Here is a 25,997-nt window from a genome sequence, read left to right as displayed (position 1 = left end):
TGGAGGACAGTGGAGCCTCTTACAGAAGAAGTTACAGGTCTGTGAGAGCCAGAAATCTTGCTTGTTTGTAGGTGACCAAATACTTATTTTCCACCATAATTTGCAAATAAATTCTTTAAAAATCAGACAATGTGATTTTCTGGATTTTTTTTTCTCATTTTGTCTCTCATAGTTGAGGTATACCTATGATGAAAATTACAGGCCTCTCTCATCTTTTTAAGTGGGAGAACTTGCACAATTGGTGGCTGACTAAATACTTTTTTGCCCCACTGTACATACATACATATATATACATACATACATACCGTACATATATATGTATGTATATACAGTATATATGTATGTATTAATATATATCTGCGGTGGGCTGGCATCCTGCTGGGGATTTGGTTCCTGCCTTGTGCCCTGTGTTGGCTGGGATTGGCTCCAGCAGACCCCCGTGACCCTGTGTTCGGATTGGAAAATGGATGGATGGATGGATGGATATATATACATATATATATATACATATATATATATATATATATATATATATATATATATACAGTGGTGTGAAAAACTATTTGCCCCCTTCCTGATTTCTTATTCTTTTGCATGTTTGTCACACAAAATGTTTCTGATCATCAAACACATTTAACCATTAGTCAAATATAACACAAGTAAACACAAAATGCAGTTTTTAAATGATGGTGTTTATTATTTAGGGAGAAAAAAAATCCAAACCTACATGGCCCTGTGTGAAAAAGTAATTGCCCCCTTGTTAAAAAATAACCTAACTGTGGTGTATCACACCTGAGTTCAATTTCCGTAGCCACCCCCAGGCCTGATTACTGCCACACCTGTTTCAATCAAGAAGTCACTTAAATAGGAGCTGCCTGACACAGAGAAGTAGACCAAAAGCACCTCAAAAGCTAGACATCATGCCAAGATCCAAAGAAATTCAGGAACAAATGAGAACAGAAGTAATTGAGATCTATCAGTCTGGTAAAGGTTATAAAGCCATTTCTAAAGCTTTAGGACTCCAGCGAACCACAGTGAGAGGCATTATCCACAAATGGCAAAAACATGGAACAGTGGTGAACCTTCCCAGGAGTGGCCGGCCGACCAAAATTACCCCAAGAGCACAGAGACGACTCATCCGAGAGGTCACAAAAGACCCCAGGACAACGTCTAAAGAACTACAGGCCTCACTTGTCTCAATTAAGGTCAGTGTTCACGACTCCACCATAAGAAAGAGACTGGGCAAAAACGGCCTGCATGGCAGATTTCCAAGACGCAAACCACTGTTAAGCAAAAAGAACATTAGGGCTCATCTCAATTTTGCTAAGAAACATCTCAATGATTGCCAAGACTTTTGGGAAAATACCTTGTGGACTGATGAGTCAAAAGTTGAACTTTTTGGAAGGCAAATGTCCCGTTACATCTGGTGTAAAAGGAACACAGCATTTCAGAAAAAGAACATCATACCAACAGTAAAATATGGTGGTGGTAGTGTGATGGTCTGGGGTTGTTTTGCTGCTTCAGGACCTGGAAGGCTTGCTGTGATAGATGGAACCATGAATTCTACTGTCTACCAAAAAATCCTGAAGGAGAATGTCCGGCCATCTGTTCGTCAACTCAAGCTGAAGCGATCTTGGGTGCTGCAACAGGACAATGACCCAAAACACACCAGCAAATCCACCTCTGAATGGCTGAAGAAAAACAAAATGAAGACTTTGGAGTGGCCTAGTCAAAGTCCTGACCTGAATCCAATTGAGATGCTATGGCATGACCTTAAAAAGGCGGTTCATGCTAGAAAACCCTCAAATAAAGCTGAATTACAACAATTTTGCAAAGATGAGTGGGCCAAAATTCCTCCAGAGCGCTGTAAAAGACTCATTGCAAGTTATCGCAAACGCTTGATTGCAGTTATTGCTGCTAAGGGTGGCCCAACCAGTTATTAGGTTCAGGGGGCAATTACTTTTTCACACAGGGCCATGTAGGTTTGGATTTTTTTTTCTCCCTAAATAATAAAAACCACCATTTACAAACTGCATTTTGTGTTTACTTGTGTTATATTTGACTAATGGTTAAATGTGTTTGATGATCAGAAACATTTTGTGTGACAAACATGCAAAAGAATAAGAAATCAGGAAGGGGGCAAATAGTTTTTCACACCACTGTATATATATACATACATACATACATACATACATACATTATATATTATATATATATATATATATATATATATATATATATAGAGTGAGTAATAATCTTGTATTTGGAACAGCACGAAAAGATCATTCACGTGAGATGATTCTCTTATTTGTTACTTTTTCTAATGTCTACAAATTGAGAGGTACATATTTTATTCACTAAATTACAGCCGTCATATACTGTTAGATCAGCAAATCAAGCATCCTACCAGAACAATGTCAGGGCTTGAGCCTCCAAATTGACTGCTTCCTTCCCAGGCCATCCCTGGTCCAGGGGAGCGACATGGTGACTTGTCTCCTTTGCGCTGCAGCTTCAGTCCTACTGTATGCCGATTCAAAGTTTTCAAGAGCTCTGATGTCTCCTCTGAGCTCATGTTCTCAAAGTAGATGGTTGCTCCCACGATTTGATCTCCTGAAAAGAAAGATGCACAGGAAGAAATTTAATTGTAAGGGCGAGCCTCTTACATAGAATGTGCCACAGACAGCTATCTACCTTGTAGTTTTCCTAACACCATACAAGCCATGGCTAAAAGATGTGTTGGTTAATAAAAACCAAATATCTGTTACATTTCCTCCAATTAAAAAAAAAATCAAGCTAACAATCAATACCGCTAATCGATTTATCAACATAAAATATTTTGTCCTATTGGCAGTCTTTTCAAACAATATACATTAAAGTAAGTTCCTCTCGCAATGTGATGGTACTGTGCATACAACTGAATTAACTTATATTTGTGTAATACTTTTTTAAAGGCTTTGAAAAATATTAAACTTGAAAAATTGCATCCACTCAATATCAAACCGGTTTAATCCAGTGCAGTTTTAGAGAAACCTACTACAGACTGACTGAAGCAGTTCATTAAAATCATAAGGCTGGCACAATCAAGTATTATGTGTAAGTGGGCAATTACTTCTTCCCCTAATTCCAGCTGGTTTTTAATTACTTTGTTAATTGCATAATTGAAATAAATAAAAAAAATTATTATTTGATGACCCAGGTGCCCCAAATTTATTAACAGATTTTGGTTGAAGACCTATAGGACATTCAGTATATTTGCAATAATAAATTAAATGAAGGAAGGGGAAAACACCTTAGCCCGCATGCACTGTATACAAATATGGTTTGAGGTATCAATATGAGCTCATGTGTCAATTCCCAGCCTGGTTTTCATCTACAGTATAATGAATTTGCATGCTCTCATAATCTGAGTACTTGGGGTTCTTCACCACCATTTTAAGATGCACATGTCAGTTTAATTGCCAGCTCTAAATGTACATGTACTGTGTGCTCATGCAGGACTGGGTTTGTTTTTGTATTTTGCCTAATAGTACCCAGGTAGATTCCCATACCACATGCTAACAGGAATAACAAAAGTGGGTTCAAACAATGCAAAGTTGGATGTACATAACTGTATATTTTCTACTGATAGAATAGGCTCCTGCTACCTGTGACAATGAATTCAATTTGCAAGAATAAGAAGTACATCGAAGCATCTTTAAATTTAATCATAAGAACCATTTAAAGACTTTAGAAACTATAAGTAATAATCAATTACTAGTGAATCAAACATAATTATATAATAAGAGTAGAAACTCCATAATAAACAAGTTATTCTCTTTAACAAACATTTCAAGTATCTTTGACTTTCACCCGTAGCATACAAGAACAAACATAATCCCCAAACAGGAGCCTTGATGCTGAAACTGCTGTATCCTTAGAGAGCTCGTATACCTTGGTGCACCTTCCCAGTCTTGCCGGCAGGTGACTCATTCTTCACCTCCTTCACATAAATCTCTCCCTCGCTGGTTTGTTCAATGGTAAGCCCATGCTTGTCAGGGCCCATCCAATCAGGAAACAACACTTCCCGAGTATCTTCTTCTTCTGCCATCTGCAGGGAACAAAAAAATGACCTATTAATAGCTCATAAGGCTTTATCCTAGCACCATCATCTGCATTAAGCAGTATGAATAGTTAAACTAAATTAAGCAGCTTACCATATAACATAAAAGAAGTCCACTAGCCGAAACGTGCAAGATAATCATAGCTTACACGATTTTAAATATCAGGTAAATTGTTATTTTCAGATTATGTTAAAATCACAAAATTTGAGTTGCACATAAATTAATTCTGTATTAAGGAAGGCAAAATCTCAAACATTACTGATTTTATAAGCACTCTAGACAAAAGTGCACTATATGTCTCGTTTTTTTTTTTTTACTTTGCCATGCATAAAGGCATACCAGCTATGCAAAGAAGTTTGGCGATTTAATCTTTTTCATACCTTCTTCTCTTTTTAGGTACCTGCACACAAATGCACTGTTCAGAAAAAGGAAACACTGGATCCCCGTCAGCCTTGGATCAGGTCCCGCCACTAAAAAGAAAAGGAAAAACAGCTCAGTTTAAACTAAGTTGTTTTTTCAGAACTTTGTTTTAAACAAATCAGCCATAACATTTATAGTTAAAGGTGCAACAAGGTACACAAGGGTTTGAAAAATACTTTTTAACTGTGACGGCAATTGTTAATAAAATCTAAATGTAAAAGGAGGTTTATATTCCTATTTACCCCATGGTGAAACTGAAGTCTTCGGAATCTTAACATGGTTGTTTAGCCTTTCAGCAGGGTAATAGTTCAGTAAGACAGTATTATGTTCAAGGTGCCACTTTTGGTGATCCTGCCATGCTTTTTATTATAACAACAAAGCAATCAGGATACACTCCTAAGCAGAACATCTAGTTAAACACATTCATAACTAATAAGCACAGGCATTCTTCCTCTACAACGTCTGAGGCTGTTATTGTACATAAAGTCAATCACCAGTCCACCATTTCTTGTTATCCTTATGAAACGAAAAATTACCTTTTAAACTAGTTGGTCTGAAAATAGAGGAAGATTATACGAATTATGGAAATAATATTATTTGGCAATAACATATATACTGTAACTAAGGTCAGGTGGTAATACAAGATTTACCATTTATTTCTGCACATGAAGGGTGTGTAATTTTTTTTAATTTATTTTTTTATCTTTTTTGAATATGTGGTTAAAAAGTTAAGAGTGTCATGCTTCACTTTGAAGTCACTAAATAAACGCTTTTTTTTTTTTTAAGTTCCTGTGTGAATCCACAAGGTGGAGCTAAAATTACAGTCACAACTTAATGCTGACAAGTGTTAGTTTTAATCTCTTCTGATCTGTGATCTGTGTCATTAATAGCCACCTCAACTTGTCTTATCAAAACCTCAGAGTAAATTTTCTGTGTCTGCATTACCCACATGTGTATGTATTCTTTTGACAACAGACACTGCATCTGGAAAAAAAGTTGAAAATCAAGCTTAACTTGACCCTGCCTTTTTGTGACAACAACTGATCCTCAGAGAAAGACTCTGAAAATGCTGCACCTCATGGCTGAAGGCTGGTGTTACATTATGCTGCTCACTAAGTGCTCTAAGCTGTCGTCTAGCTTATTTAGGTTACGTCTGCAGTTTCTTTATTTACCAAACCACTCCTAAGAAAGTTTATTTCATTTTAAGCCTGTTTGATGTCAATGTACAGTTCCTGCCCCAGTCATCAGCAGGCCTTTCTGCAAAAAAACTGAAGTGTCTCATATCTGAAAGCAGTGTAGCTTGTCTTTCACAAGTACCCACAAACATATTTACTTGGCAACAGAAATGGAGAAGCTGAGATTTGCATACTGTAACTACAAAAAAATACCAATCCTAGGCACACAGGGCAACTCCGACTATCTTTCTCCATTCCTTACACATTAATGATTCCAAGCTCATTCATAAAAATTAGAGCTGGGCCTGCCACCTACTGGTGAGTCTCAAGGGCAGCTCCAGAGGCATCCAAACAATGTCATCACAGATGAGAAAAACAGTCTTAAGTGCGACATCCTTTAGTTTTCCTGCTCCAAATCAACCAGAACACCTCCAAGTGAGCTGACTAAAAACAATAAAAAAATGTTTCCACCAAAAGATGTTACCATGACATCCACATAACATTTTCAAAGTGCATAATATCAACTATGTTGAAATTAAAATTGGTCTAAAAATAGCCTTTGGGCTCTAGCTGATGAGGGAGGTAGGTGGTAGCAGCCGCCCATGGCTGATACCAAGTACAGGAAGTGACTGGGTGTTTTCTAGTGCTCTGTTAGGAGAACTGCCACAGCACTACCACACAATCACAGACTCCTCCTGTTAAAAAGGAAACAAGGTTGCATATACTTTGAGCTCTGATAACACCTCATGTGCTGCTCAGAAATCCAGAACAGGGTTACGCAGCAGCAACAATGGGTGATGGCTTCAGGGTTTGTTAATGTAGCTTTCATGCTGCATCATGTTTCACGGTTTTCTTTTTAATCCAATAATGGATTTTTTTAAAGGAGCCTTTCTTTAAATTAAACAAGATATCTAAAAAAAATATATACATATGGTTTAAAATTATTGCAGCACCAATGGCCAATGACCAAGCCACACTAAAGCAAGGCTCTACCAAGTCCAAATACTTCTCACTTCTCACAAAATAGTCACTAAAAACTTTTTGGATTGAAATTAAAATTTAGTCAGAGAGACAAACACAGTGGGCAAGTCATCAAACTTTTACATGTTGTGCCTGCAGCACCACAAAATGGCTGCAAGTTCTTGCTGAACAGTGCTCACAGTCAGCTAGTAATCAAAATGGTGGGAATCGCAGCATGGGATGTTAGCTTGGATGAATTCATGGAAAACTGCCGGAGATCTGACGAATATATTTACGCCAAGAACCCACAGCAAGCTTTTATCGTCTATAAATTTAAGAACAAGCAAGTCCTGGCATGCTGGCAGTAAACTCGAATGTAATGCATCTCTACTTTGTACAGCAGGCCCCATAGCTTTTCAAAGTAATCTACATCATTGTAAAGGACTGTTTTGAGGAGATGACAACAAAAATGTGATGCACAGACATTCAGCAATAATAGCACCATCACAAGCATAGGTTGGATAAGAAATAGATTTTTCATTTTGTTTAGAACACACACTTTTTTTATGAAACAATTGGAAACATATGCAGCTAGAAGCCTAGGTGCACTGCAATGCAGCTTCACAGGATTTTTTTAAGCCCTGACTCTACCAAAGTGTCCAGGCAAAAAACAAACAAAAAAAAACTGAAGAATACATGTTTTTCCATATGTGAACTTGGCATCTCACTTGAAGGACAGTAACAAATGACAAGAATGAATGCATCCTGAAGGCTGTTTAAATTGCTTTCCAAATGACACATGCTCCACCGAGAAGGTTATACACATTATAATGAACAGAAATGACATATTGAACAAAAGTAATAATAAAAGGCAGCAGATGGACATCTCTTTTTTCATCCCTTCTGCTTCCTTATCTTTGCAGGAGAAGTCTAACACAGAAGTGGAAGTAGAGCTTGGGAAGACTATTTCCACAGTCAACTGCAGGAATTTAAAGTCACATCCCTCAAGAGACCTTATCACAGTTCCTTAAAACAAACATTCACTATTCAACATTCTGGTGCCCTGATGGATTTCAATCTATTTATTGTTCCTTCAAAATATCTGCAAACTGTTTCATCAAGAATACTTCATTAAGAATATTCCTGGGACATAATATTCCTTAAACTGTACCCAGTAATCTCATATAAAATAACAGAAAATCACAAAAGGGAAATGAACAATATGGTGAAAAATAAGACAAAAATTGAAAAATATAAGAATCAATGCTTAAGATAGAACACACTATGTCTGAGCAGCAATTTTAGAAAAGCAGTTATCACAAAATCCAGTGTCAGGTAAGTTGTAAGAATTTCTATAGGACCATTGTTACTCTTCTTATGTTATAACACAATAAGCAGGTGACAGCACTGACTACACTCCATATTTTTTAGATGTTAACCATAAAGATGGCATAAAAACATATCAAGGCATCTTAATGTCACCAACAAACTTCTGTAGGTCCGCACAGGACTGGACTTATTTGCATGTAAACACAAATGTTGAGGCTTCACATCCTGGAGTCAGTGTGGTCAGAATGGGGGGGTGCAGCATCATGGGCAAACAAATACAAGAACATCTGAAATGACGGTTTCTTCAAAACCTTCAGCAGGTTTCTATGCATTTCTAATTGTTAACTATTAACTGCATCTCTAAAGGTTTTTAGAGTTTCATGAACACGGCCCAAGTGGCACAAAGTCTAACAACCATTCATGTATTTTCCAGGAGAGTGCTGTACCAATTGTCATACTGCAGAACACAGCCATAGACAAAAGACAGTGTACCAATACAGAATACTTGAAAAAATGATGAATGCCATCTTTGTTTATATATTTGTTAAAGTTGTATTGATGACACTTGACTGACTTACACTCAGGTGTTTGAACAGCAGTGAAATTATATTAAAGGGGTCATTTCACCTGTAACTGAGGGAGCCTGTGCCACCTTTTTAAAGATGTGGAAATTACTACATAAGAAAATGTATTATAGTTACATTTTTAATATTTCTGTTACAAAATATATTTTCAATTACTTATTTTTCTCCTTTGCTGTAAAACAGTGGCTATTGTAAATACAGCGAGAGAAAGGACCCATTCATTGGATGAAGAGCAGCTTAGGGATGTGTTTCTAGATCTTGACTAATACACAGTGAAGGGTACTCACAAACTTGCTATAAACATTTATTGCATAATATTGCTTAATGCTAAAACTTTTAAAAGCAAAATGTTATTCCCCTATTCTCTGAATTTTACTGAAGGGTGGTGGTGTTTATCTTTGAAGGATTTGGTACATATCCCCATCCATGCAATCAATGCCCATCCATTACAGGGCACACCTATGACCATAGATACACACCTACTCAAATCTTGCCAGTTTATATTTGCAAATTAACTCAATAGACGTGGCTTAATTATTTGAAAGAAAACCCAAACACATGACAATGACCAGGCTGTGAACAGAAACAGGTCCCTGTTCAGATTTCACTGGGTTGCCCTGGCATAGATTGTTAAAATACACTGTGTGCCTGGTATAATATACTGTAGTAAAGTATGTATAGGGTCTTTATAATTTCACACACACTCCCTTAAATTTTCCTTGTGTATCATGTAATTAAGTCAAAGAGACAAACAAAAGGGAACATTGGTGCAAAAGGCCAAATTAAGTTTGTCTGCATAGTTTTTGTTTTATCCCGAACAGTGAAAAAGTTCCAAGGGCTACCCATGTTGAAACAGGACAGGCATACTAAGACTGACTATTCAGCCCTTAACTAAGCTGTAACATGCACATTTTCTCTAAGAATTAAACTACGTTTGAAAAACACAGCCAACAAAGCGATGGGTGCCCACCTTTTGAAAGCCACTTTCATTATCAGATAAAAACCTTTGTCCTTTTTTGACTGGAATGTAGCTTACTGCGCATTTTTAATGTCCACTTCATCCTGTTGTCACATTATGAAAGATTCCGACTACTGGACTTTTGGGAGACCCATCAGAAGATTGCCCCTCCAGTCTTAAGGGAGCAGTTTGGGTTCCCAGAGACAAGAATACAACATTATAGTGCTCTGTGTGAATCTAGCACTGCTCACAAGTAATTACAGGATAGAAGACCTAACGTATGAAAGGGGACCATTGAAGCAATGCACTTCTGGCTATGGCACATCCTGCCGCCTATCTTTTCTAATTTGCAGGTGCTGGCTGATTTTTACCTGTTGTGCAAGCAGGTGGGAAGAATAGCCATTTTGTGCAAGTTGCTGTTTTTAACCAGAGGGTTGACACGATATTAGACCATTTTGGAGTTAATTTTAAGTGAGATGTTACTTTTTATAGATTTATTTATAAAAAAAATAAATAATTGCTTCCTCTTTCTTGAGAGTTCTATAAAGTTTAATGTCTGCGGGTCATCTGAATATGAAGGAAGACGTTTATCTGAGATAAAAAATTACCCTCGTTTGAGACAGAAATCATTCGTGGAAGTTGAAGAGAAACAGACTTTGGATACATTTGACAGACTGATGCTGTTTTCAACACACTACTTCTCTGTCTTCCTTTTTCCTTTTAACTATTCCCAACATCTATGCACCCATAGATTCCAACAGAACCTCAAGAAATATCTGATGCACCTCACAGATGTCTGGAATTCTTGAAATGTTTTGATGTTCTGGTGAAACCATTACAGCTCACTCTTTACAAAAAGCAATGCAATTTTTAGCTGCTGTGTGCACATACAGTATAACACAATACATCTTTACATAATAAATGAGGTGCAACCCCTGCAAAAGAACAGCTTCCAGGCCTAGGGGAAAGCTTAGTCTGAACTCGTGTTTTCTGCTACAGCTGTCACATAAAACAGACCTAGTGTGCTGTTCCATGAGTGTATATTACTTGTTCATAAAGCTAATTTTAGTATAACAGTTGTAGTTTTGCCCTGATTTTTGCTGTTCCATCATGCTGAATTAGGAGTAAATTTTTAAGGCAGAAATCTTGATTTGTTTTGCATCCGTGGTCAAACTGTGAGCGGTGAATAAAATGATAAGGTCATGGGTAAAACAGATATAATATTAGGTTTGTCTTCCAAGGTTCCAAACTTAGTTTCCAAGACAGAGTAATGAACTTGGCAGCCCGGAAGAGAGCCACTGCTCCATTGCATCATGAGCAGCCAGTTATGGTGGTTAGAGCACCTGATGCTGTGCTTCCCAGTAGCAGTTCAGGAGATATCAAACACTGGAAAGACATTCAGCAGCAGGCCCCAGGAGGTCTGGTAACACCTAGGAGTCGCTAAAGAAGAGATGGGATCTTTAAGTAGAGATAGGGAAAGTTAGGTCTACCTTGCTGTCCATGGAGGAACTACAGCTTTAACCTGCATTAGAAAATGGTTGGATGACAGGAGTAACACACTGAGATTAACACATCAGGCAACTAACTCTATCTCTAGCAATAGGCTCCATGTACTTTGACAGAACTCCCACACATTCTTGCATTCTGACCAAAAAAAAGAGATTCTCTTCCAAATTGAGGACACATTCTTGGATTTAGACCTGCGTGTAGTAATCTGGGGCCTCATGTATAACGCTGTGCGTAGAACTCACACTATAACATGGCGTAAGCACAAAAGCGGGATTGTGCGTACGCACAGAAAAATTCAGATGCAGGAATCTGTGCGCACGCATACTTTCACGTTCTTCTACTACATAAATCCCGATTTGCGTGAAAAGTAACGCACGTGCACGTGCCTTCTGTCCCGCCCCAACTCCTCCCAGAATTACGCCTCTTTGAATATGCAAATCAATATAAATAGCCTTCTGTGAAAAGACAATGGGAAAAGCACGGGAGAAAATATAAGAATTTCAGCGAATACCAAGTGGAGGCAAATGAAAAACGTACTATTTGTTGGTTTAAACAGTGGTATAATCAACAAAAGGAAGCTGATCGAGTGACAGTGTGTCGGAGAAACTCGAAGGCTCAACTTCACAAAGTCGCACAGTGCCCGAAATAAAAAAGAAATCACATATCAAAGTCGCCGTGAAAAAGCGAGTCGTAGCCCACCGTCTGAGTGTCATATGAAAGCTTATTAGGGTACAGACAAAAAAAAGGCACACAGTGGGGAAAAAAGCACGAAATGTCAACTTTAATCTCGAAATTTCCACTTTAATCATGTAGTTTATTTTGCCATTAAAGTAGAACATCTTAAACTTCATCTTAAAATCGTTTAATTTACTAGTTTCTCAAATCCTATTGTAACTAAAGTGGCATGTTAAATGCTTTGTTCTGTATTTGATCTTCTATGTGCTCTATGTGTATGAATCACTACCTGCTTTTTAAACGGGCTTTCTCTTTCTCCGACGGGACACATACTCCATTACATTCTTGATATTACAGCTCTCTGAATAATTAAAATACTGAGATGTATACGTGATATCTTTTTCATGATGATAGGAATGAAAGCATGTTATTAAACATGGGAACACGGTGGCGCAGTGCTTGTTCATGTCTCACGCAAGAGGCTTGCTGCGCCATGTGCAACCTTCAGTTAAATAATTTATCACAGCAGTACTGTCTCTTTCAAACGTACTAACCTCCAATTCCTGTCCTTACTTTTCTTTCTCCAAAAACTCAATCGCCACACAATAAGCTATGTAATAGACGTGAAGCCATCTGTAAGCTTAGAACTTCGATTCTTCAAAACTTTTAAGGAACATTGAAATATCTTAGTAGTACGTGTTTAATTATTATATCCGTCTATCTTTCCAGTGTCGCGTCAGCACCAGCAATAATACAGCGCAAGGCAGGAACAATTACTGAACTAGCTAGCGCTGCGGCACCGTGTCCTCACATGTTTAATTATTAACAATACAGATTATTTAAATGAAGTTAAAGTTTTATCTGTATAATATAATCAACATGTTTTGCTGCATTTCGTCTTAGAAATGAATACCATCATCACATGTAAATACGCGCTTTATAAAGTGGCGCAGGTTGTGCAATATTATAACTGTAGTGCAAGTTTACAGTGGGGTAATTGTACTTATAAGTCCAAATATTTCTACAAGGAGCACTTGATGGACTGATTTAGTGTGTTTAGAGTTCTTGGGATGAAACTGTTTCTAAACCGCGAAGTCCGTACAGGGACTAAAGCGTTTGCTGTGGCTCAGGCAGCATCTGCTTCATGCTGTGTACCGATAATTCTCTTTCCAATCAGCTGCTGCTGTGATTTCCCACTCAGATACAGTAATATAAATACTCCGAGTGGTGCAGTGAGAGTAATGTGGAAAAAGATGATCTGCTGTGGCAGCCCTTAACGGGATCAGCTGAAAGAACATGCAGTGAGAGTTACAACGCTAAAGCAGTTATGGTATTTGGAATACTATGGCTATTCCCTGGACCATTATATTGCTACAGGTTAATTACAATCAGATGCATTACACTAATAAACAATATGCAGTTAATTTCAGTGTATTTATAAAGCCTCGCCAGGAATGTGGATTTAAGAAAGAAAGAGTGATCACACAGGAACAGTAGCACTGCTTTGACACTGGGTGCCGCCAGTCTGCAAAACCGGGTGGATAAATTGCGTACGCCAAGGAATGAGTTACCGTGGAAATGTGCGTGGCTTTACGCCAAGTTTAGGTTTTATACATCGCGATTTGAGCGTGGAAAGGTTCGTACGCAACGTTTCTGTGCGTACGCACCGTTTATACATGAGGCCCCAGGTGTTCAACATAGCTCAGTATTACTGTGTTCCAAAGAGTATTGTGAAATATGGAGAAAATGGTTGGAGATCAGGTGACAGGAATATGCAAAACAGTTCAAGACACGCTATATACAATACTATATATATGGGGCACAAGGTGGGAATCAGTCCATCTCCAGGTACAGTCCCAGACAATGGACTATTTAACATTTTCAATCAGCCATGCGTGTATATTGTGAGTAATGGAAAGAAAGTGGAATAATAAAAAAAAAAAAGACAGCAGGACAATGTACAAAATCCATATATTCAGAATCTTTTGACTTTGCTTTACAGGATTACATTTTCATATTAGGAAATTTTATTGGAGGCTTTGATAACTTTTTTTTTTTTTTTTTTAAAGTAAATTATTTCTTGGCAACACGTCAGTGAATTTGGCAAATGTGTATTTCCAGCTTTTGTTATTCTTTGCAGATGAAAATTCCCCTTTGATTCATGCTAGAGGTGTCATGTTAATTTTCTGAGCTTATCATTAAATTTACTGACATGGTAGCCTACTGGCTAGCTAGAGTCAAGCTAGGTGCATAAATGCCTTTTATAAAGAGCTGAATACATGCAATATTATGGATCATTCCCTCTCACACTTTGCCCCTAGACCCTGAGAGTTTTTTTAGGTGAACCAACAGAAAAGTAAGAAAAAACAATATTTTCATAATCATATAATCAAATAGCTGTATATGTAATCATATAACTGTGTACTAACACAAGCATGGTGAACACTGAGAAGTGTAGAAAAGTCAGAGTGACAAAGTACCTTTATGTACCTTATGTATAGACATGAAAAAATAAGTGACAGACTGTATACAGTCACTGAGTGAGCTGAGAGCCATCCTTCTGCCCTGCAGAGTGCCTAATTGTTTTATGACACATGTCAATTAACCCCTGAGAAAAGCACACTGGCAATCAGAAGCTAATGAGACCCACCTGTTCTCTAATTAGCCTTTGATTGCTTGCATGCTTTTCCATAGGTTCATATTTAAGTGGGAGTTGAGGGAAAAGGAAGAATACACGGTAATTCATTTTCCTGCCTCGTGGCATAAATGTGCAGGGTAAGTTGACTGGTGACTTTATGTTGGCACAATATATGTGAATTTTTAATATTTTAACCCTAGACACTACATTTCAATGTATTAAATTGGTTTAATTTGCCTTGCAGCAGTGGCAAAGATGGATCCTGAATAAAGTCAAACTCTTTCTCGGCTGCTGAAATTTCATGCTGTCAATGGCAGGCACAACACGTGAGAACATTGTCGTTGTGTGTCTAATTCAAATGCCAAGAATTACAATTTTGCTCTTTACTGTGGGATTTCTACTAGAGCCAAAGAGTCGTTTCTTCATTGTTTTTCATAATGAATGCTTTGCCCAAAGAAAAGGACTTTTAATGTGATAAAAACATTTCTATGCATCTGGTTGAGATTAGGGGCAGCTCTGGGGTATGTTAATGGAAAAGGGACCAAAAAATCCAGATAATTTAAAAGTGGCCGTCTACTGTACACTGAAAATGAAAGAATTAAAAGATGCATTTGGAATTAAAACAAAGATGTGCATTAGCTTGCTTCTAAATTGGAATACCAAAATTTATTAACATGACTGGGTTCACACTTAGCATTCATGAGAGCTCATCAACCTCCTAGGATGGAAACCTTGATCTCACACTACCAGATTAGCACAAGCAACAAAAGCATCTGAGCATCTGAGCTGAACAAGATTTTTCAATAGTCGGAGATGTGAGTTTCTGCCTTTGAGGCAGATGCTGTCAATACATTTATAAAAGATGCACATGCTGGACACAGATGAAAATAAAACTCACATTATGAAAGATTCTATTTATTCTGATTTGTATTCTTAGCATTATTAACTATTCAGAGTTCTATAAAGTTGAATGTAATAGTACTCACTATAAAATCCATTTATTTAATCCACTTAATCCAATTTTAGGGTGTCTGGTCTTGGCAGCATCACACATAAGGCAGGAACACACCATCTACAAGATGCCTGCTCTCAGGGCACAAAACACTCACACACACCCACCCACATTTACTCATTCTGGGCTGCTTTAGAGATACAAAATGAAAGCCTCACATGCTGGATGCTGTTATAATATACATGAAAATGAAACTCTGGCATTAGAAAGAATATCTGATTTGTATTCTAAAGCATTGTTAACTATTTAGAGTTCTATAAAATTTAATGCAACAGCGCTTGGTATAAAATCAATTTACTGAATCCACTTAATCCAATTTCAGCGTGGCAGGAACACACCATCTACGAGATGCCTGCTCTTCACAGGGCACACCCATGCAATCCCACATTTACTCATTCTGGGCTGCTTTTGAGGCGTAAAATGAAAGCTTTTTGACTGCATTTTCTCTACTTCCCGCTTTCCTCACAGACAGCCTTATGATGGCATATATTCTGATGACTTTATATAGTGTTTAATGAAGTGGCCAGAAAGGAACTACACAAAGTAACTGTAACTGTAAAATCTGAACAGACTGCAGCAATTGTTTGCTTCCATCATCTTGTGACTGGTGTCTAAAAATTGCAAATCAATTAAACTGACCAAATCTTAAATACCTGTAAGTAAGAATGGTGTGAATCAGCTTGAAAAAAACTCTGAGGAGCAGTCATTAGACTGTAGTTTTATCACACAGCTGACAAACGACTTTTCAGGGCTGGGCAATAACTTGAATAATTAATTTTCTTCATCAAGTGTTCAAGTTCTTTCCCTCCACTTTGGGCACCAGCTTCACTGTTTGTCTGTCAGAAGGCTGGCTGAACTGAATGCTATCCCTTTCCCATCCCTTCTCTCTCTGCCTTTCTGATGAGCCAAATGCCCAGGCACAGCTGAGAAAAGTGTCAACAAGGCAGAAATGCTTAAGCCCAAAGCAATCTCGCCCATCTCCGTCACATGCCTTGCCATGATGTTGGCAAATATTTTTCTGAAGTAATCGCTGAGAACAATAAGCCACACCAAACATGTAAGCAAATTTCTGTGTTTGAGTCAGACCTTCTTAAATGCAAAAACCACACACAAATAAATCCCACTCTGTATGCATCAACTGCAATCAGATACTCCATGTGTTACGTCCACAGATGGATATTGCTAAGGGTAGTTATTAAGCAAGCCCATGACAAACTGCGGCATGATACACTTCCCTTCAGACTGAGATCAAGTGATCTTCACTTTCTTACAGAATATGAGAACATTAAATTTATGTTTTCTTAGCTAAGATCTTAAAGAAAACATAGGCTATACAAACAACTGTTAAAGTATCTTATGACTCATCGATATAGACCCACTAATGAAAGGAAACACCCTTCCAAACTTCCTGATCTGGGATTTTATCACTCTTTCAGGAGTTCAAAAGCAGATGGTTTCCTTTTCCCTCTGAGGTACAGCCTGATGAATCCTCTTCACACCAGGTAATGTAAAGCTAGCAGTGCCCCTTGATGCAGTACAGTCACTTCATCCCCCAGTAATATGGCTAAGCTTATATAAGAACCTCTTTCATGTTCTTTAAAGATACAAGAGGTTAGTCATTTGATCTTTATTTTGTTTTGAGCCTTCCACACCTGGGTGTATCACCTGGCTGGCAGTTGGGAGTTAGCAGAGGTATTTGCATAGCAGGGTGGATCTGCTACAGAAACACAACGAGCTACAACTGCATTTAAATGAGTGCCTCCCCACACTTACAGCATTCATTATTGTGTTTACTGGGCTCCCTTAAGAACTTACAGTATCAGCGTTTAAAGAAGAGTTGGCTTTTAGCATGATATGGCTTGGTAGTTTTTATTGGCTGGGTAGTTTTTATTTGCTGAACGTTTCCTAGCATCACTGAGTTGACACCTGAAGGTCCCTATTGTACTTTTTGCAAACACATCAAAACAGCAGGAGGCACCTTTACAATTATGTGGAAATGTTTTTTTTTTTAAATTTGTAAGGCATTTACTCTTATTTAGCTTACAATTGTATCCTTGCCTAATTGCCTAAATCTTTTCCTTGTCCAAATCGGAATTTTATACACTTTCACCACATTTAGACAGAATATATTCATTTTCTCCCCTCCTTTAACCGCCACCTTATCGTGGTGGAGGGGTTTGCGTGTCCCAATGATCCTAGGAGCTCTGTTGTCCGGGGCTTTATGCCCCTGGTAGGGCCACCCAAGGCAAACTGGTCCTAGGTGAGGGATGAGACAAAGAGCGGTTAAACAAACCTCCTATGAAGAAAAACAATTTTGGACGGCGTTTTCCCTTGCCCGGACGCGGGTCACCGGGGCCCCACTCTGGAGCCAGGCCTGGAGGTGGGGCTCGATGGTGAGCACTTGGTGGCCGGGCCTGCACCCATGGGGCTCGGCCGGGCACAGCCCGAAGAGGCAACGTGGGTCCCCCTTCCCATGGGCTCACCACCTATGGGAGGGGCCAAGGAGGTCGGGTGCAGTGTGAGTTTTCTACAATATTTTCTACAATATTTCCTCATAGCTACTACCCTGCAGTTCTGGAATTAGTCTAATAACTCTTCTCTGGATATTCTTTTTTTAATATGGAGACTAAAGCTGCAAACAGTTTTCCAGATATGTCCTCACAACCATGTTGAAAAGTATCAAGCTGGAGCAATACAATAAAGGTTCCTATAGTGAGTGACTTTATGAAGTACACTAGCAGTGCTACCCATCTAAGACAGGATGAAGTTAAGTAATCAACATAGACCTCAGTGTTAACATTTGCTATGCAGTATCTATTGGAATGTATTTTGTAATGCATGTAGTAATAAAATGCATTGTGCTTGTCATTCCAACAGATGGCACATCACAAACATTTGTAGCAATTAAATGCATTACAACAAATGTTTGTAATGTGACATTTGTTGAAATGACAAATGCAATGCATTTTATTACTGCAAGTGCTTGTAATGCGCCAGTCTGTTGGAATGAAAGAGACATAGCAAATGGACAGACACACAGATACACTTATCCTTTTACTGAGGTGGATCAAAAGTCACATATTCCTTTAGCAATTTTTATTTTATGTGGTACATTTTATAAGGATGGAATAATAATGGTTACATTGCTGCCTCTGAAATCTCCAGGAGACTTGGTTGAAATCCAGAGCCCTGTGTGGGGTTTGCATGTTCTCCTGGTGTCAGTATCCATTTTCTCTGGGTATGCTAAATTTCCTCCCAATTCCTAAAGGCGAATGTGGTAAGCTAATTGGAAAATTTAAATTGGCTTGGTTCTGGAGCGTGTGAGTGTGCCCAGAGATGGACTACGTGACCCCTTGTGTCCAATGCAGCCAGACAGGTTTCAGTCGCCCTGCAACCCTGAACCTAAAAAAGCAAATTTGAAAATGGATAACTAGATGAACCTTTCCTAAAAGTGCCAAATAAAATTACAGTGCCTGACCTTGCAAACGCACTGCACAGAAACGGAGTAATTACCAGAGTCCATGGATAAGAATGTGCTGTCTACCAAACTCTTCTACTCTCAGATCCTCTCCACATATTACCTACACTGATCAGTATCACTGTGTAAGGCTAATGGATGCCCACCCATTCACACATCTACTTTGTCTGACTTTTACTTACAGTGGCTGTCATGGCTATACAGTATGTGTCACTTAAACTCTCAGCATTGTGTTCATTTGCACCATCCTTGTTTACACTGTACATCTATTGTCCTCATTCTGGGACCTGGAATGTTGTACCCTCATAATACTATAAAGGGGCCCTGTTAAGAGACTGCAAAATGCAATTCGACTCAGCTACTAATTAAAATGCAGGGAATGGTTTTCTTGTTCTGACAGGCTACATTTCAAACCATTTCTTTAAGAACGTGCTCAGACGTGCAGGTAGAACTGTAATATCACGAACAAGCCGAGCTGATGCAGTGTTTATTCTAGGGCTGCTTATTCCATGTAATCATAGACTATTTTACTTACCCTCTAGTTCAATACTGAAAGCAAGGCTGAGGCACAAACTAAATTAAAAGAAATTGCTCTGCTCAGTTTTACAGTTTTACAAAGCTGCCTCCTAACCAAGACAAGGCCAGAGTTTCCAAAGTTACAGATGAATGTTAAAGTACAGAGGAGCCACAGAAAAGGGCATGCTCAATCTGTGATGCACTCTCAGATGGCTTCATGCAGCAAAACCTTCACTGGTAGATCAGTCCACAGTGTAAAATACAAATACCTTTTTACAGTCAAGACGCTGCCAACAAAGCTCTGCATTAGCAGCAGCCCCTGGGTGCAGCTCACCATATATATTGAAGCTACTATAAAGTTTTAGTGGCTAGGGACTACTGGGAATATATTGTCCATTAATTAGTGCATACCGAAATGATGGAAGTAAATAATGTGTATGCTGTACTCTATAAAGAAATCATCTGCAGTATGTGTTACTGAATGACTACAGGTAATTACTAAAGAGTTCACGCAGTAACATCATTGCTACCAAATTACACTAATACATATTAGGTGTGCTATCCTACTGTATACATCAGAGAAGATGTATATACATTACTCTATACTGTATACCATATTCCAATATTTCTTTAAGGGCAGAAAGTTAAATGAGGCCTGAAAGTTACAATATAGCATACATTAATTCACCATAATATTACAAATATATGTTGGTTTTAAGTATTTGTATTTTAAAAGGATCTATAAGCTACACAAATTTAGGTGTTGTGTTTACGATCTACTAAAGACACTTCTTTCTGAAGAGCTATAAACCACAAGCTAGACTCTGACTTCCTGTACGTTTCTATTAAAAGCACACCTTGTAAAATGGCAGTAGGCCATAAGAAGCCTGTGCAGCCCGCTGCCTTGGAAGCAATATCTTACTCCTCATAGATAGCCATAATGAAGTACTGTAAGGCATACTATAAATGCAAAATATAACAAAACTGATTTATATATCATGTCCACTACAAATAACCAGGGTATCCCAGAGGGTGAGGGCAGTCTCTGTTAGGTAGACGGCAAAAGACAGTGTGGCAGGAACAGGTAGAATGTTAGGGCTCTGCCAATCACAGAATGCTGACAAGTGCACAATTTGCTTTCAAGACACGCCTTGTTTTCTATAAACTGCTCAGTCTTCAGGCACTGAGGTCTGGGAGCACTGCCATTTTCAAGGCTACAGACACACTGGCAGAGTACGAGAACAGTAAAGTTGCAAACTGGGATGAAATTGGAATGCCGGAAGTAACAAACAATGCTACAGCTTTATTACTTTCATTATTCAGCCAAGCCATCTGTTTTATTTTAGTCTCTAATAAGTAGAGTCCTTAAAGAAATTCTGTCTGTAATATCAACAAAGTCAGGTGATCATAAAAATCGGGAGAAAGAAGGTTTAGTTTAACTGGTCACCATTTGGACCCCCCCATCTACAGCACCTCTTTAATTGACTCAAGCAAACTGAATCTAGATCACGCATATAATATGTGTATAGTAATTCCAGGGTTCTGACAATAGCCGTATATTGTTTATCTAAAGGGTACAAACGGGAGTGCACCACACTATGCACTTTAATACATTGGTCACACTTTAGTTTAGATACTGCAAAAATACCTTTATTACTCATTTACCCTTATGTAACAAGACCGTAACATTTTTGTCTTTTAGTCTTCATGACAGTTACAAAGCATCAGTAAAGTGGTTATTCATCTCTGCAATGTCACCTGCTAACCAAACTTCACTTTGGAGTGCTCTGAGGTGGCTTAACTTAGACATATTTCTCTTGATATTTCATACTTAATATAAGAACTGTGAATACCAATACATTTTATTATACTGTACACACCAGGGGGCAGCCCTACCTAAATATGGCTTTTACTGAACAGCAACTTTGAAACTGCTCATCAAGTCACTTTCTAGAAAATAAATGGTATCTCTCATGCTTCTGCATGTAGTCTTTGGAGCTGGGAAAACAGTTTCTTAAGCCGAGATAAAAGGAGCCTGTAATGTCATTAGGGCCACAAGATTTTCTTGTATGTGTAAAGCAGTCAAGGGTGTTTGACTTGGAGAAGACACTAGATGTTATTTTGTGCATGTGATTTGTGTGTGCAATAGTAGAGAGAGAGAGAGTTACTAACAGAAACAGAATACAATTGCAGCTCGATAAAAGAAGGACTTATTGGTTGTTGGTCAAAGTGAAACAGAGTAAACTTCTGTCACTGGTGAGGAATCAGTCAACCATGATGGCTCTACTGCTCTGTCATAGTCCTCTCTGTAATGGTAGAAGTTAGACATGAACTTAGGGCATTGGGATAAAAAGCTGGCAATTCTGCCGCTCAGCTAAAAAAGACGTATATTAGCCAGCTGTAGATTTGGCTGTCTTAGCTTGGCATCCACATTTTCCTTTGCAGCAGTAACTCTCTCAGCCTTGCTACACGAATCAACTGTTACAATTTCTTAACAGGAGAAGAAAGTTGTCAGGGCCAGAGTGAGATCAAGATCAGTGTGGCTGTGTTAAAATCATCGTAATTCATAAAAGACAAACACAAAACCAAAAAATTCAAATAGAAATTACTCAATAACGTGACTTTCTTAACTTAAGAGTCTTTCTTTTATTATAAACAAAGTGCAGATGCTTTCTGAGCACACAGCCACCATCCTGACATGTCCATCTGTGTGGTATTAGGCACACTTACACAGGCATTATAGCAACCATTCCAAAATGGCAGTACATGATGAATAACCAAATAAATAAAATAAAGGGGAAAAGTATTCTTGTTGGGTTTTATCCAATGCATAGAACAACATAGCAGGGTTTTCTTATAGTTTGAAAATGAATGCCATGGTGCTTGGTCTTTACTTGTTTCTGAATCCTTGTACTCAACTCTGCTCTAGGCTGTTTCCTTGAAGAGCTGCCTTGGTGACAGGTAATTTAACTCCTTTCAGGAATGGGTCTAAAGAACACTATGGCTAAAGTGAGTTAATTTCCTGCACCAGAATTTGATCAAGCAATTTAGTTTCTGTTCAGCCTGATAACCTACAGGTTGGGCATTGAGGAGTAAATGGCAATGGAACTGTTTACTTCAGTTTAACGAGTCAGCACAGTTCACGGTATTTAATAAATGAAACTGGTCTACAAATAGTATATAGCCACACCCATCTTCTTTGTTGTCTGTCTGCTTTCTCCACCTTCTTTAACTGGATCAGACTTGCTTTGTTAGGTGACACTACATTTTAAATAATCAGGCCCAGGTAGACAATGATCTAGAAGGTTTACCTTTACTGTCTAGGACCTAAATTAGGCAAATTGTCACACGCCAAAGTTCATTGATTGTTAACAGTCATTGCATTAATTTGCCAGTAATTCACGGAATGGAAAAATATAAATGAAATGCTATATTCCCCTGTATAGAGGCTGCCAGTATTGCAAATGTAAATAGTGTGTGGAGTCCTTTCTTGATTATAGGACTCTGGTGTAAACACTAAAAAGTCATACTTATTATATCAATTAAAAAAAATATGCAAAACACTGTTGCCTGTTATTAAAATGCACTGTTGCACTGAAGTCTACAATTAAAGCCCAGACTATTTATACTCTCTGTTTCAGCAACATCCAGGCAGGCAGATGCTGATAGGGATAAACACGCTTTTCTGACCTAGCATATTTCTCTGCTGAGTCACTGCTCCACCCCCCTATTAACTCAATTAATCCCCCAGCATTCTTTTTTATGATTTTAATGGTTTATAGCAGAATGAAAGGGACTTAGAGCACTGACCTGCCTGAAAAACAGCAACAACATTTTCAGCAATCACCAATTCCAGAAATGTCTTGTTAGTCAAAAGCTGGATTCATCCACTGAGCCACCCACGCCACTGAAGCAGCAAAAAATGATAAAACAAAATTGTTCGTCTCCCCTCAAGAACCTAGAAACAGAGAGACATTGTATAAATGTGTGGGTATGTACTGTGGAGTGGAGGTCAGGTTTCTACAGAAAACTGCCGCATTGAAGGAATAAAATTGTTCCCAAGATTTTAATAGCATGTTGCACATCTGCGGGGAAACAACTTGAACACAATAATAAATTATTATTGTATATGAAGGAATACTCATAGTAAGCCTACAAAAATTAAAAACTGACATACTTCTGCTTAATTGTCACACTTACATTTTGCTCACAACTGATAGTTTAACATGAATTAGCAATGTCTGGATAGAAATGTCATTTTGTAACACTTTTTGTTAACTGAGTCTTCAAATACAATAAACCAGATGCCTTTTTTTTTTTAGCTTTCTTCACATCTGAACTTTTATTGGTTTTGAGTTGAGGGTTAACAATGAAAATAAACTGAGTCTTCAAAAGTACAAAAAAACAAAAATGCTTGTGTTTGTGTATCTGATAGTTTGGACTGGTTTCTGCAAAGGAAACAGCTGGATTTAAATTAAATAGTACAGGTTTCCATGGAAAGCTTCTTTTTTTAAACTGTGCAAGGTTTGTCTAATGTGTGTGTCACTCACTAATGAGTAAAGAATGGAAAGTCAAGGGCTTTTTAACTGCTTTATTTTTTTCATTTACGTACACATGGAGAGGTGTCCTGCTTGCGTGTTAAAAAAGTGATAACTGATAAAAGACACACCAAGAGCTCAGCATTTGCAATGTTGTTTTTGTCTATAGGAGCACAGGAAACACCCCCTGTTGTTCCTTTCCAGCTCAAGTATTATATCATCTCTGTATTTAGTTCAGATGAGTGGATTACATTTTTACCATAGTTATACTGATATCTAAGCAGAGTGTGCTAATACTAAAATCAGTGGAAGAACTATGATCCTACCTTAAAGGATAATTTCAGTATTTTTCAGTTCTAAGTTATTTCTTCACAAACATGTTATATATGCATTTGCCACACAAAACTGTGTTCTAAACTTAACAGCTTTCTATAAATATAAAAACAATATCTTGCCCACATTGGTGCTTTACAATGCAGGGTATGGGGCAAGGAGGAAAAGCTTAAAAACTTACCATATTCGTCCATTTTTGAGCCAAGACAGTTGTCCAATATTTTTCCACACCTTCTGTGTTTCAACTGTGCATTTGTTACAACAAAGGACATCTGAAAAAACTCATTTTATTACATATTCCTGGAACTATTTTTCTTGTGGTAAGGATAAGTTTTCTTTTTGCTTGTGCAATTCTCACATAAATATGGAAGTAAATCAAAATTGTGATTTGGTCTTTTGGGACGAAATCACCCCCTGGGGGCATGAAAGGTTGTTGCACAAGAAGACTAAGTGCTGAGCTATCGCACATGGCTGGTCTTCTTTTAAAATGGGTGAATCTCATAATATTGGGTATTTTTGTTAAAAAAAAAATGACGCTATAAAATATTTTACAATGTGTGTGTAATTGCAAGAGGCAGATCAATGCTCAATAACTGCCTTGTTTTGAAAAATTAACCTATTTGGAAAGTGAAGTTTTCCATCCATGCCCCATTGCCTCCAATGTAAAGTGCTAGTGGGCAAGATGACTTTTTTAAATTTATAGAAAGAGAACAATTTTAGAACACAATTTTGCATGGCAAATATACCATGTTTGTGGAGAAATAACTTTGACTTAAAAAATTCCTCACTTATCCTTAAAGTGAAGACAACTACTTAAGAGTAAATGGAATCAGATTAAATTTTGAGTTCTTTTTCTGATTTTCCACATGTTTTTATATACAATTCTTTGCAGAAAATTCTGTAAATGACAAATGATACTGGTCCCATGTACTTCATCTACTACAGAAATTAAACTGGAAAAGAAGAAAATTTACTCTACCTGTATTGGGGAATTCTTGTAGATATCACTACAAAAATTGTACTACTTACAAAATACAAGCAAGCACTTGCAATTACTGGCACTGTAACTAGAAATGGAAAAGAGCAATGTCTCATTATAAGCTGTTTAGAATGAAACAAGAGAGAGAGTAAAAATGAAAGGCATAGCCAACATACTTCAGAGTTTCTGAGGATCTGAAAAAATATTGCCTTCTTCCTCTCTGTTTTTTCCTGGTCAGTCCTTCATTTGTGTGTACACTTTTGTATTGGGAGATACATTATTATCAAATTTGAAACAAATTTTAGTAAAATGCTAACACAAAAATAGCATCATTAATAAAGGGCAATACAAAGACAGTTTTCTCATAGGTATAGAACAAAATTTGCCTTGTCAGATTTTAAATGTTGTGATTATGTTTGGAATATTAAATAAAAGTGACCAAATAATGGGAATTCAGCCATATGAATGCACAATTTTAGGCACTATTGACAGAGTGTAAAGCAACCTCTTGCCACAATTTCAGAAAAACAAAGCAGCCTCGATAAAGCTCTGCACACATTATGGAGATATAGGAATTCAAAATGTGATCTACCGCAAAGCCACATTGGCCAAAAAAAATCCTTCTCCATGTGCATAAAATACACTGTACTGTACAGCAACTGTTATTGTTGGCTGATGCTTGTATATTTCAATATCCACTAGCAGTAGAGTAAAAATGAAGAAAAAAATATGCACTTTAACTTCCTATGCAGACTACATGGAAAAAAAAAACAAACTTTTGAGCTACTAAATT

At 37.8% G+C, this 25,997-nt stretch overlaps 1 protein-coding gene across 1 annotated transcript in view; it reads right to left on the bottom strand.

The window, feature by feature from the left end:
• The window catches only part of ahnak (AHNAK nucleoprotein), a 74,932-nt gene that overhangs the window by 24,724 nt on the left and 24,211 nt on the right, over window positions 1-25,997 (bottom strand). Inside the window, exons 2-5 of the mRNA XM_051930897.1 lie at window positions 23,165-23,312; window positions 4,481-4,570; window positions 3,931-4,087; window positions 2,408-2,610 (exon numbers count right to left, since the gene is read on the bottom strand). Of these exons, the coding sequence (XP_051786857.1) occupies window positions 2,408-2,610; window positions 3,931-4,087 (360 nt within the window). The 5' untranslated portion in view covers window positions 4,481-4,570; window positions 23,165-23,312. The remainder of the gene's footprint in view (window positions 1-2,407; window positions 2,611-3,930; window positions 4,088-4,480; window positions 4,571-23,164; window positions 23,313-25,997) is intronic.

This window comes from Erpetoichthys calabaricus, chromosome 1 (assembly GCF_900747795.2).
Source record: "Erpetoichthys calabaricus chromosome 1, fErpCal1.3, whole genome shotgun sequence".
Classification (NCBI taxonomy): domain Eukaryota; kingdom Metazoa; phylum Chordata; class Cladistia; order Polypteriformes; family Polypteridae; genus Erpetoichthys; species Erpetoichthys calabaricus.
Note: the sequence above shows the minus strand (reverse complement) of the source record. Positions and strands in the feature narration are given on the sequence as shown.